At 40.8% G+C, this 12,138-nt stretch overlaps 1 protein-coding gene across 1 annotated transcript; it reads right to left on the reverse strand.

The window, feature by feature from the left end:
• Nucleotides 1-713: 713 nt before the first annotated feature.
• Nucleotides 714-1,571, reverse strand: LOC107289224 (testis-specific serine/threonine-protein kinase 6-like). The gene has a single exon (XM_015817932.1). The coding sequence runs from the start codon at nt 1,569-1,571 to the stop codon at nt 714-716; it is 858 nt and encodes a 285-aa protein (XP_015673418.1).
• Nucleotides 1,572-12,138: the final 10,567 nt, after the last annotated feature.

Consider the following 12,138-nt stretch of genomic DNA (forward strand, 5'->3'; position numbering starts at 1 on the left):
TCAACTGGGAGCGAGCAAGCTTTGAAACTAAATTGAGATCCAAATGAGGGTTTTCTCTGTTCAAGCCCACTTCCCTCATCTCAGCATCTTGTGGATCTCCTAGAAGGAGGTTCCTCTGAAAATAAGAGAACTTGTGGGTGTGTATCTCCCACAGGCCAAAATTCTCATATATATCTAACTAAAGGGAAGAAACCCAGGGTGCAAAGGACTAAAAGCACAGGGAAGTCTCAACAGATGGAAGCTTCAGGGTTTATTTGTGAATTAGACTTTAGACAACATTATGTTGTTGTAAGTCTCATTGCCTCACCTACACATTGGCAAGTGTAGATTCTGTGATGATGTCCAAGTCTTTTGGCAAGGGTCACAATGCCGTCTGCCACAAGTTGCACTGTTGTGTCGTCTGCCACAATGCACTGTTGCCCATTTGTGCAAGGTTTGGGGTGTTGTTCCAAGCACTGTTTCACTGCCCCTCCTACTATCATGGAAGTCCTTGAATTCAGTCTCCTTCAACTTCATACTGTTGTGTCAAAGTCTTTCTCCCGTAATCCAGAATGGTTGTCTGAATGTTGCAGGTGAGGTCTTTCCTCTTTCTGTAACCCCAGCTTGCTCTGGCGTTCCACCCTTGTCCATAGTGCATTAGCATTGGTTTGTTTTCTTTGCAACTGCTGAATGAGATCAAAGCTCCAGCTGTGTTCAATGGTCCTAGGTCAGAGCTATTTCGAAGAGGTTTCTTTGTTTAAAGTTCCTCCTTTCAGCCAGCTGTTTTTGGCCACTTGCCCTACTCCAGGTCGGGAAGCTGGACTAAACTGAAGCAACTGGGCAATGAGGGATTTGCAGGGTTCAGGTAAGGGAGGGAGACCCTCGGGATAGAACACCCCCTTCTTTTGGCGGCGGGGCATACTATGAATGTGGCTGTCATCAAAAGGCATGCATCCAGTAACCATCACATACAGCACTACTCCCAGACTCCACACATCATACTTCTTGGGATCATAGGGAATGCCCAGCAGCACTTCTGGGGAGGCGTAGGCAGCAGAGCCGCAGTATGTGGTGCTCAGATCCGGATACCCACGTGACTCCCTGCCAAAGCCAAAGTCAGTCAGCTTTGCTCGACGTCCATCTGCGGTGAGTAGTACATTTTCACATTTAAGGTCCCGATGCACCAAATTCCGGTCGTGCAAGTAACGTACAGCACTCACCACTTGGAGGAAGATGTCTCGAGCTTCCGGGGTGCAGGGTAGCTTCCCCAGTTGTTGCACCAGTTGTAGCAAGTCAGTTGAAGCAGCTTCCATCACAATATAAAGTTTCCCATTGCAAACTTCAATGAATTCAAAAACACGTACAATGTTGGGATGACGAATTGCCCGTAAGATGGACAGCTCTCGTGGGAGAAACTTGTGTACAAAGTCAGGGGGTGCCCGGCGTCGATCTACTACTTTGATGGCTAGAGGGCCTTTGTACTTGGCTGAGGTGGCTACCCTTACTTTTGAATAGCTGCCTTCCCCCAGCGTTTGGCCCAGCTTGTAGCCAAGCTCATTTAGCCATCTGTCCCCTCCAGAACTCTTCGACATGGTGCAGGATGCCTTGGAGAGCTCTGCTGGGTGTGCCCGGGACTTAGATATTAAAGCAAGGATTGAAGGCTTTAACCCATTGTGTGTGCTTGATGTTCCTCTTCACCCCCTCCCATGTTCCCTCTGGGGGCTTAAGGCAGGAGTATTATACAACTTGCCCATGTATTGTGATGTGCTGCAGGTGTCATGGCTCATTCCTTATTTAGGTTGCCAAGGCTGGTATACTGTATAAGTTTCTTCATTTCTTTTCCCCATAGGAATATGCACAAAACTAAGGGATCATTAGGTTTAGAGTAGATTTTCTTGGGGGGAAAAGAAACACAGAGTAGAACCTGAGCTAGAGTTCACACAGAGAATAGCAAGAAATGGCTGACTTTATTGATATTTATTTTTCACAAAAACAGATTGGTGGGGAAGAGTTGCTAACAGAACAAGCAGATCCTGCTTAACTTATCATAAAGACACCCCCTCTAGCTATTTGTTGAAGCCATGAGTGCACAACCAAATCTAACTGTGGCCCACAGTTGGACTCCTTTCCTCTTTTCTTGTTCTGCTTCAAAGTGGTGTTTTTCAGCATCTGCCAATAGAAGGTGTATTGAGTTATCAGACTACTGAATCATTCCAAGGTAAGTTGGGGGGGGGCACTGCTATTGGTCCCTAGAACAGGGGTCCCCAACCCCTGGTCCATGGACCGGCACCAGGCCACAGCATGCCAGAAACAGGTCTGTTCTGTCCCAGCCTACGTGAGTCCTTGTTATGCTCAGAAGGAGAAACCCCTCTTCCAAGAAACAGGCAGGAACCGCAAGAAAAAACCAATTCCTTTTATTCTCAAAGACCTGAGTCAATGTCCAAGGCAAACAAACACAGTCCACAGAAACTCGATCCTCAACACGAACGGTTGCCTTTGGCAACCAGCACCTCCCACACCTTCCCTTTTATAATTCAGCCAAGGCGTGGCTTCCTAATGCCTTCTCCTTTGCCTTTGGAGCCACCCCATTGCATTCCTCTGTCCTACTCTTGCCTGTGCTTTCGTGCATCCTGGATTTGTCCCAAGTGTTCTTCATCACTGTCCAACTCAGGGTCCCAGCACAGCTGTGTCTCAGTCTGAGCGCGAGTAGAGGGGCCAGGCTCTTCATCCGACTGTAAGTCTTGGAGCTCCTCAGAGCCTTCCTCTGACTCTAATGTCACTCCAGGCCCTTCCTCCTCATTTGATTCCTCAGACTCAGCTGCCGGATCCATTGGTTGGCAAGGAATCATAACACAGTCCATGCAAACAAGTGAAGCCTCATCCTCAGGATGCAGGCAGTATGTGCATCCTCCGGTCTGTGGAAAAACCTCTCTCCATAGAACCAGTCCCTGTTGCCCAAAAGATTGGGGACCTCTGCCCTAGAGGTTACTGCAAGCACACCCCTGGCCACTGATTCTCAGGGCCATTTATCTTTCGGCAGCAGGAGAGTCAGAACTCTCTCCCTATGCCCAAGACCCTTTCCTCTCCTTCTCTTGCCATTCAGTGTGTGGCAGCAGAAGTGGGGAGAAAAGAAAGGGCAGCCAATCTTTTTTGTGTGTGCGTGCAGGCTCTTCTGCCTCCAGAATTTGCTAATCCTTTATGCTCCTAGTGTTTTTTCAGGACTTCCTTCTTGGCAGCAAACTTGGGAAAACCACTTAATAGGTCCTTAATTGCAACACTTCAAGGAAGTGTGAGACATGTTTGTAGTAAGAAGGATATGAAAAGTTATACAAGAAGATCACCCTAGATGTTAAGGATCATTTCACAATAACCTGTACCTTGATAAATATTTCATATGATTCATTTGACAATATCATTTGGTACAACTGCTAACTTCTTCCATGGAAATAAGTTAAAGAATCAGGGTGATTTTTTTTACTAGATTCTACTGAACTACTGGAAATTATGAGCTAATGTTGACTGCCCTTGAACATATGATCTGGAGTCCTACTTCCTCCATGCTGCTAACCTCAAATGATTTTGCTGCAGTTGGATGACTGCTTTCTCTCTGGGTTCCTTGTTAAGTCCTCAGAATTTCCCTACACCCAATGCTGCCGTAAATTGTCATTTTGCTGGATTTCTTAAATTCTTTTGCACATTTGGAATTATTTTTGTTAAATGGCTGTCTTCCAGGTGCCAGGCCTCTAGTTCCTTAGAACCTTTCCCCTCTTCTCTGTGAAGCATCCATTGCCCGCAATGGGGTGGGCGCGGTTTCGGCATGGCGCATCCGGCCTGTGGGCAGGCAGTTTGACATTCCTGGTCTAGTTCATAGCAATGCATTATAGACATGTCTATGGTCATAATGCTACGAACATTAGAATAGTTCTGTGGGGAAAATTGAAAAATATTTTGATCTTATTTACATGTATATAGTAAAGACTAGAGAAACAGATGGGCTAATGGCCTGAAGAACCTTTGTATAATTGTTTGTTTTATATAGTAGGCTGTATAAAGGTCTTGGACACTGCAGCATGAACTGAAGTTTTCAATAACAGATTGGATAATATTGCATTAGTGTAGAAGCAGAATGAGATCTCTGCTATTGCAGATGCCTTTGCGCTCTTAGAAAAATTGTTCTGCATTCTGGTATGTTGTACATTTGGGAGTTTCTCTGAATGGATGATAGAGTTATGGTAGATTCTTATGTTCCCAGAGTTAGGCTGTGTGCTGAATTTCTGCAGGGGGTTAAGCCTTGGAAAGATTATTTTCATTTTTAGTAAATGGTTTTGTTGCAAAATCTAGTTCCTCACATACCAAAATCAGGTGAACATGCAAATGGGTTGAATTGATGCTGAGATTCAATAATGGTTTGGATTAAAGTTAACAACAAGTTCAGTCCCCAAAAGTTAAATGAAGCTGCTATGGGAAGTGATGTTTTGCTTATCACGAATGGTGCTGCATGCCTCCGTTAAGAAACAAATTCTTTGCTTGGAATTGTTACTAGAGTGGATTTTCACCCCTTGGAGTATAACAAAGTTATCGGCTGTCTCAGTAGTGAGTTGCTAGAATCGATATTCAAAATATCTTCCAGAACAGTGAAATAATTATTCGCTTAGGAATAGCTTACCCTGAACACCAAGGCTGAGTGGTAAATAGGACATGCTATGACAGGGCTTTCTAGTGAAGTGAGTCCTTGCTTTAGCAATAGCATTCATGCTCTTTCATGTACCTGCTATGGCTTCCTCTTAGAAAATGCAGTAAACAACCAATATAATGTGGACTCTGCTCAAGAATATTAGGATTATTATTTAAAAAGTCTTGATGGCAATCATTCTTCCAAGATCCAATCTGCCCATTTGGCTAACAAGGATTTTCTTGGTCTAGTAGGGTTCTAACCTATCTTGCCAGGATTGGATAGAACTATTCCTGTCAAAGTGTTAGATAGACATTCCCTGTTCTCTCAGACCCACCAAGTTGGATCTCTCATTCTGATACAGCATGCTTAACTTAGTAATTGGTGCCGATCCAGAAGGGCTGAATAGAACTTTCTTCCTAACTGTGTAGGGAAAAAATGGAGAAGACGCTGAATGTCCTGCGTAACCTCCAGCCCGCTGCAGGCCAGACCCACAGAGTCTTTCCATTCAGCAGACTCCTAGAGTTTCTATTGAAGTGGTTTAGTCATAAATGTTTTCTGCAGAGGCAGCCGTCCAGTTTCCTGGCTTCAGTGAATGATGGGATACGAGGGGGATGGTTTGGTAGGGAAAGACTGAGACGTGGAAGGAACAGTAAGCTAAATTCACTAAAGCTGATAATTAAAACCAAAAGCAGAGGAGAAAGAGAAGAATTCACTTCCAACACGCCAAGGTAGAAATCTTGAGCTACAAACTACAGAGGAGGAAATCTATTACTTTAGCACCACAGAAAATTTAGCAATGAGCCAGGTACTGAAAGCCAAAGTCTGTAGGCAGATTATTAATTTGAGTTTCTTATCATGAATCATAATTACCAATTGAAACTTAAGAGGAGTTTGAATGTGCATGATTCAGTTTGATCACACTACTAAGAAGGCAGAATTTGTCCATTTGAGGGATTTCCCCTAGTTTTCATGAGCGTCAGAATTCCTGTTCCTTAGTCTTATTTTTTTTCCTTTGAGAAATGTAGCAAATGCTATTCTTCCACACCAGAGAGGCATATGCATATGGATTATAGATCGAGAAGTATAGTCGGTATGTCCTGTGACATAGAGTGTAAACCAAAGTTGAGTAATAAAATATTGTGATATACAAAGATAGCAATTAAATTGTATGGATTTTATTAGACAAAAATGATACAAATTTGTGGCTTCAGCAGAAAATAATAAAATATTGAGTGACTCAGCCCTACATCTTACCACTGCTTTGCAGCTGCCTCTTTGCTCAAAGTCTTATTAAATGACTGTTCATCACATTATTTTTACCTTTCAGTCTGCAATAAGCATGGATTAGTTTCACCAATGAGAGTTTTAAATCATCTTGATTCTTTTCTCTCTTTAGCTATGTAAAATCTGTGTGTATGTGTGTGTATAAATATCTGAAAGCTTAAGCTAAGATTTGTTGAAAGAAAAATCTTCATCAGGCTCCAGTCCAAGACGGGAATAAACAAAATGGAGACTGCTTTAGAAAGAAGGTTGTAGTTTATTGAAGAGCAGAGCCAGACAGAAATGTGGCTCTGGGAAAGCTGACCACATGTAGCTGGGAGTAGTGGGTTTTTACCTTCTTGGCAGTGGTGGGATTCAAATATGTGAACAACCAGTTCTCTGTGTGGAGGCTGCTTCCAGAAGTCTGTTCTGGGCCTGGGCAACAAAAAATTAGCTACCGGTTCTGCTGAACTGGTGCGAACCGGTTGAATCCCACCACTGCTTTTTGGGCTTTTGTGTTTGAGTTTGTTTTCTGTTCCTATGGCAGGAACTTTGATCCGAGCTTTTGAGCATGTCCTTTTGGTATTCTGATGGTAGTGGGTTAATCCTATTATGTCCTAAAGGTCATGTTTTTAGAGTTTGGGTGGGGAATGTAGATTTTAGGGGTCTTTGTCTTTCTAATCTCATCAGCTCCAAGCTTCCTGGCCCCAACCTTTCTGAATAGGATTATCAAATCTGCATGTCTACAGACCAGGCCTCTGCCTAGTTTCTGCTTGGGGCTATTAAGGAAAACTGGGCCTGCTTTTCTGCCTTTAAGATCCTTTGGGGAAATATAATATTCTGCCTTTTAATATTCCCAAAATATTTCTTTCTCTGGGTGGGGGGTGCTGTCTTCCCACAGATGACTCCTATTTACCTCAACTCAGGCTGCTATTTAACCCAAGTCTTAACTCTCTATATCTCAATCTGAAACACTCACCATCTGGGGTTGATACAGTGCAGATTTAATATAACAGATGGTATCCCTTCCTTACACATTTTGGGGGAAATCCAGCAATTTGACAGCACCATGTTAGAAAAGGTTGGATTGGAACGACCCTGAATTGACCTTACTCAGCCGTTGAATGTGGAGTTCTACTGACTAAGCTGCTTTCCTGTTTTCACCACAGCGGTGCTAATACCACCAATGAATCACTGAATGAGAACGGTCTCATCCAAACTGTGCTGGGAAAGAGTCTTTAGGGCTATGATTATACGCTGACAGACATTTCTGCTACTGCTTTGGGATTTACAATAACCCTAATCCTGTGGGATTTCCCCTATCAGGCAAATATGAGAAAATATCCCCTATATTGAGCTAAAGGTATGTTCTTCCAAGACTTTGAAATGGTATGAGGTCCATCCTGAGGTGAAAGCAACTATAGGGAAAATGAAGAGAAATGAGAAAGTATGGAAAGGGTTAAGCTTTCTCTTCTACAGCTGCCATATTTACCACTGCATTTTGATAATAAATCATTCTGACAAATTAATTTGTCAAAAGCCTCATGCCTTGTAAGGCCAAACTCTTAGTACTTGCCTGTATTCTTGAATGGTGTTCAGCGGCTCCGTTCTTTGCCATTTTTTAAATATGTGGGTTGTATGATGGACAGGGAGTCAGGATAGGGGGTGAAAAGGTATTTTCTTCATTATAGATTACTTCTTTTCAAAATAAGAGGGCCAAGAGGAATACCAAGAGGAGTATGAAGAAAATAGTGTGGGCTTTTGGTGTGTGGGTGTTTTGTTTTGCTGTGTCTTGAGGGCTCAAAATTAGGAAGACTTTGCTTTGCTTTCTTATCACATGTTCTTAATTCTCTTAGTATAACAATGAACCAATGCATCTGTTTTACAGGGGAGCAGGAATTGGCTAACCCTTCTAAGCTAAGCAGGACTGGGCATGGGGGATATTTGGATGGGAGGATACCTGGGAAACTTGGGGTTAACAGCTAGGTAAGAAACTTGAAGTTGTTGGCAATCTGCTTCCATATTTGTACCAAAAATCTACATGGCCATATCCGTGGAATCACCAAGAGTCAAGCTCAACCCAAAGGAGATTTGACTTCTGCCCTGCTTCCATTTTTTTGTACTCACAGTCAGAATAAATACCTTGTCTCATTCTAACAATTGTGAAAGATTTGTTGCTGATCCAGCAAAGGCATCAAGCAGTGAACTTAGTTATTTGTTAAAGAATGCTATGTTTACTTTTAGTTCTCTGAAACCAGGTGACAGTCATCCCCAAGGATCATAGTCTCAATAGCATTTTTTTAAAAATAAATCTCACTGATTTGGGATTATAGTCATAATCAAGTTAAACAGTCATTTAGAACTTCCTAGCTTGTTTAGGTACGTTTATGGCTTGCTATTCCCCTATTCAACAACAGAAAAAATGGTTTGCAACAATAGTGGGTTGGGAGGAAGAAGGGAAGGCAAATAGTGAAATGTGTATTGCAGTGTTTTGCAGCCCTTTGGACATTGTGTCCAAATGTCATAGCCAAGTATGTAAGGTGGGTGCTTGCATCACGATGTCACAATACACGTTGTGTCATTTTGACAAAATCTCATTGTAGGAGATGACCAGGCTGAGCCTGAGGGAGGGGTCAAATGCGTCATCAATCGTGAGTCCCTTCGTGCCCACAAGAGATCTAAGTTCAGCCCACCTTGAATTTCTTTCTATTCTTAACTCCTGATAATTTTCCTTGATTGTTAGTAGTTCAGATTCTTGTAGAGAGCTTAAACTTACAATAAATCTTTATATGCATTTGATCTCCTGATTTCCCTGGTGCTAACACTCATGTTGCTGTATAGACAACCTGGATCAGGACCAGGCCTGCCAACTGTTCTATTTCTAGTAGATAGCAAATGCATATGGACATTGTTGCAAATAACGCAAAATTAATTAGTTTTCAATCTCAATCTAATCCACATAGATAAAGGGTAGCATTTGACCCCTCCAAACTACATGGATACATCAATGTACTTTTCTGCATGTCTTGTGCCCAAATATTTTTTAACTTTACAATTCAGCCTACAATTCTGGAGTCCCCTGTGTTCTCCTTTTTAAAGCCTAATCAGTCCTGCCAAGGTAGAGTAGCTGCTGACACATGCTAAATTAGCATTAATAAAAATGGCAAGTTCCTAAACAACAATCTATGCAACTTTGTCATTGTTTCCTTACTGAAAATGACAGTGGTATCATTAAAAAAAATAACATTAAGCAGCAGCAGTCTGCATATAGGTTGTCTATTCACATCTGACTGGTTATTATTAGGACCTAAATAGACATTTAATCTGATCCAGAGGTGTTCCCCTTCTTAGGCTGATATGTAAATGAGCAGACTATATCTCTAAGGCAGGGCTCTTCAAACTTGGCCCTTTTACGACTTGTGGACTTCAATTCCCAGAATTCCTCAGCCAGGCACGCTGGCTGAGGAATTCTGGGAGTTGAAGTCCACAAGTCATAAAAGGACCAAGTTTGAAGACCCCTGCTCTAAGGTCTTGATTACCCAGGCTAACAGACAGGTCCAAAGGTCTTCAAAGAAGAAAATGAATGGAATGAGTGGAATTATTTTCCAGTTCAGTAAAGTTTCCCTACCTGATTGCCTTGGGGAGTTCATATTTGCGATAAGTAATGCCTCTCATGATCACACCATGATCTCTTTCTAAATCTTCATCAGCAGGGAAGTATTTGCCTTTTTTTTTTCCTATAGCACTATAGAAGGAGAGGAGGTGAAAAGTCTTTTATGTGTCTGCAGAGGCCCTTTGGCATAGCAGGAGGGATTTGCTGATTTATATCACTAGGTTTAAACTGGAAGGTAAGGAAAATTCCCTTAATTCCAGCAAGGCTAATGTACAGTAATCACGTCTCCAAAGCTCATCATCCTTTAAATGCATGTGACTGAGAAATAGGCTGTGGAAATAGGAGAGATTTAAAAAAAAAAAGGGGTGTGTGTGCATATAATTGGTTGGTTCATTGTGTGGCAGAACAAGGTCCTGAAATTGACTTATTTGAAGATGCTCGTTTTCATGTTCAGGAGAAGAATCTGGGAAGCGTTTGGTTTTGGTACGGAATTGGTATAATTCCACCCCATAATGAGATGGTCCCATTGGATGAATCCAACAGCAAGAATTTCATTCTTTAAATTCACTGTTTAAATTAATCAAATGTTTCCCCGGAGTTTGCCTTGCATCGGCTCCTGTTTCGCTGAGCTTCTAGACAGGCAGAGCGCAATGTTATTTTGTAAGGAATCTCAGAAGAATTAGATGTGCCTTTAGCACAAGGACTAGGACTGAAAAAGATGCTAGAAGACTTTTATATCTTATAGCTAACTGCAACTTTGAATTTTATTTTTTTAGGCTTACTGATTAGAATTCTGAGTTTCTCTTTTTAAAAAAGACATTTTCTTTACAAAAATGCAAGGTTGAAGACATGTGATAACTACATCTTTATTAGTATAACTTTTTGCAATAATCAAGAGTAATAATAGATTAACAAGTCTTCTGCAATATGGCCCCTGGCTGGGTTGGACTTTGTTTTCCATCATCCTCAACCTACGTGGCAGTCAGTCATGTTCCTAATTTCCAAAAGCTCAGTATATTTTAAAAAAGAGCATAAACCTAACCAGCAATACATAGAACATATACCTGCTTTTGGTATATATACAAAATATAGGGTCATGTAATAAAAACATAGAAACCAAACAGTTCTTCTTAATCCTCCTTTTCCTTACTCTGTCTTCTATAAATCATTGCCAATTTTACTGAACAAATGGAAAATAAGTAGTGATAATTTTGTACAGTGTTCTTCAGTGGCTTAAAGAGAAATTAATATTGTTGTTGTTACTTTCAAGCATCTGGAACTTCCATTAAAAACAAGTGGAATTATTTCTGGATAAATGAGGTAAAAGTTAAGCTGCAACTCTCCAGCAACATGCTATTCCTGCTTGGGAGTATCCAAGGTCATTAGAAAGACAGCATCTGAGGATTTGGGTTTTGGGTTTTGTTTGAAGTTATAGGTTAGCTACATATTAGAACAGGATTTAGTGTTATGAGCTGAAGCCAGAGAGATGTATTTTCACATACTATAAATGGGGATTTAGGTGATGGTGTCAAGAAGTTTTAATATTGTATTGAGTTTTAAGAAGCTCTAGCAAACGTTCATAGTCAAAATGTGGTACTCTAGTTCACTGTGACAAAATCCTCAAAACTTGTCATTAAGTAGGATCATGTGAAGATAATGTTACTAATTTTGGAAACTGGCATGGCCTATTTTTGGTTATTTTCTAGGTTTTCTAGGCATGCCATATGTGTCATTCTTATGCTTAATTAACATCTAATTAACCTGTTGTGATAGGCTGGTATTTAAACTTGGATATTGCAATACTTACAGGATCTGAATACTGAAATATTTTTTTGAATGTGTCGAATTTGTATTAAATGAAACTTTTGCCATTCATTTGCTGCCATCTGGTGTTGAAATGTAAGAATTTCATACTTACGGTATACCCTTGAATAGAATTAAATCTACAGTAATTGCTAATAATCCAAGTTGAACTCAGGATGATGAATTGTGGATTTCTTAGCAAAGTTGCATTGGAAATACCAAAAGCAACATCTTTCTGAGGTTTTTCCCTTAAAGAATTGACTCTATTTCCTCAACGTACCATTTTTTAAGAAAAATAATTCTATCAATATCTGACAACACATGGAAGAGTTCGAGGTAGAAAATAGCCTTTGTTTATTACTATATCATATTTCATATTGATATATTTCAGGTAGCCTGTTGCCCAATTTTATCACTGAGAAACAAAAACATTTTAGGAGAAATCCCTAAATGCCAAGTTAAGTTTTGCTTCCCCCCCCCCCCAATAAAGGTTCCTGCTTGCCTTTTCCCCACCAATTTTTTTCCCTGCACTGGTTTCCTATTTTTATTTTTAAAAATCTACAGCAAAATGCATAGTGTTTTTTTGCACAGTTTTATATACAAAAATACATAGAATAATAGACCTGAGGTAGAACATGGATAATTCAGAAGAGAAATGTTCTGTATTATTGGATTTTGTTGTTCGTTGTTAGATGCTTCCACTGAGACATCTCTAACCACTAACATGCAAAAGACACTGTGATCAATTCCATTTCTCCCTTTCATGCATTTTCAATGCTAAAAAAAACAAACTTCCAGTGTTGGAGCG

This window comes from Protobothrops mucrosquamatus, unplaced genomic scaffold, assembly GCF_001527695.2.
Source record: "Protobothrops mucrosquamatus isolate PMUCROS unplaced genomic scaffold, P.Mucros_1.0 scaffold656, whole genome shotgun sequence".
Lineage (NCBI taxonomy): Eukaryota > Metazoa > Chordata > Lepidosauria > Squamata > Viperidae > Protobothrops > Protobothrops mucrosquamatus.

What these genes read in the sequence shown, in the direction of transcription:
- LOC107289224 (XM_015817932.1), bottom strand. Translation starts at nt 1,571, where the DNA reads ATGTCGAAGAGTTCTGGAGGGGACAGATGGCTAAATGAGCTTGGCTAC.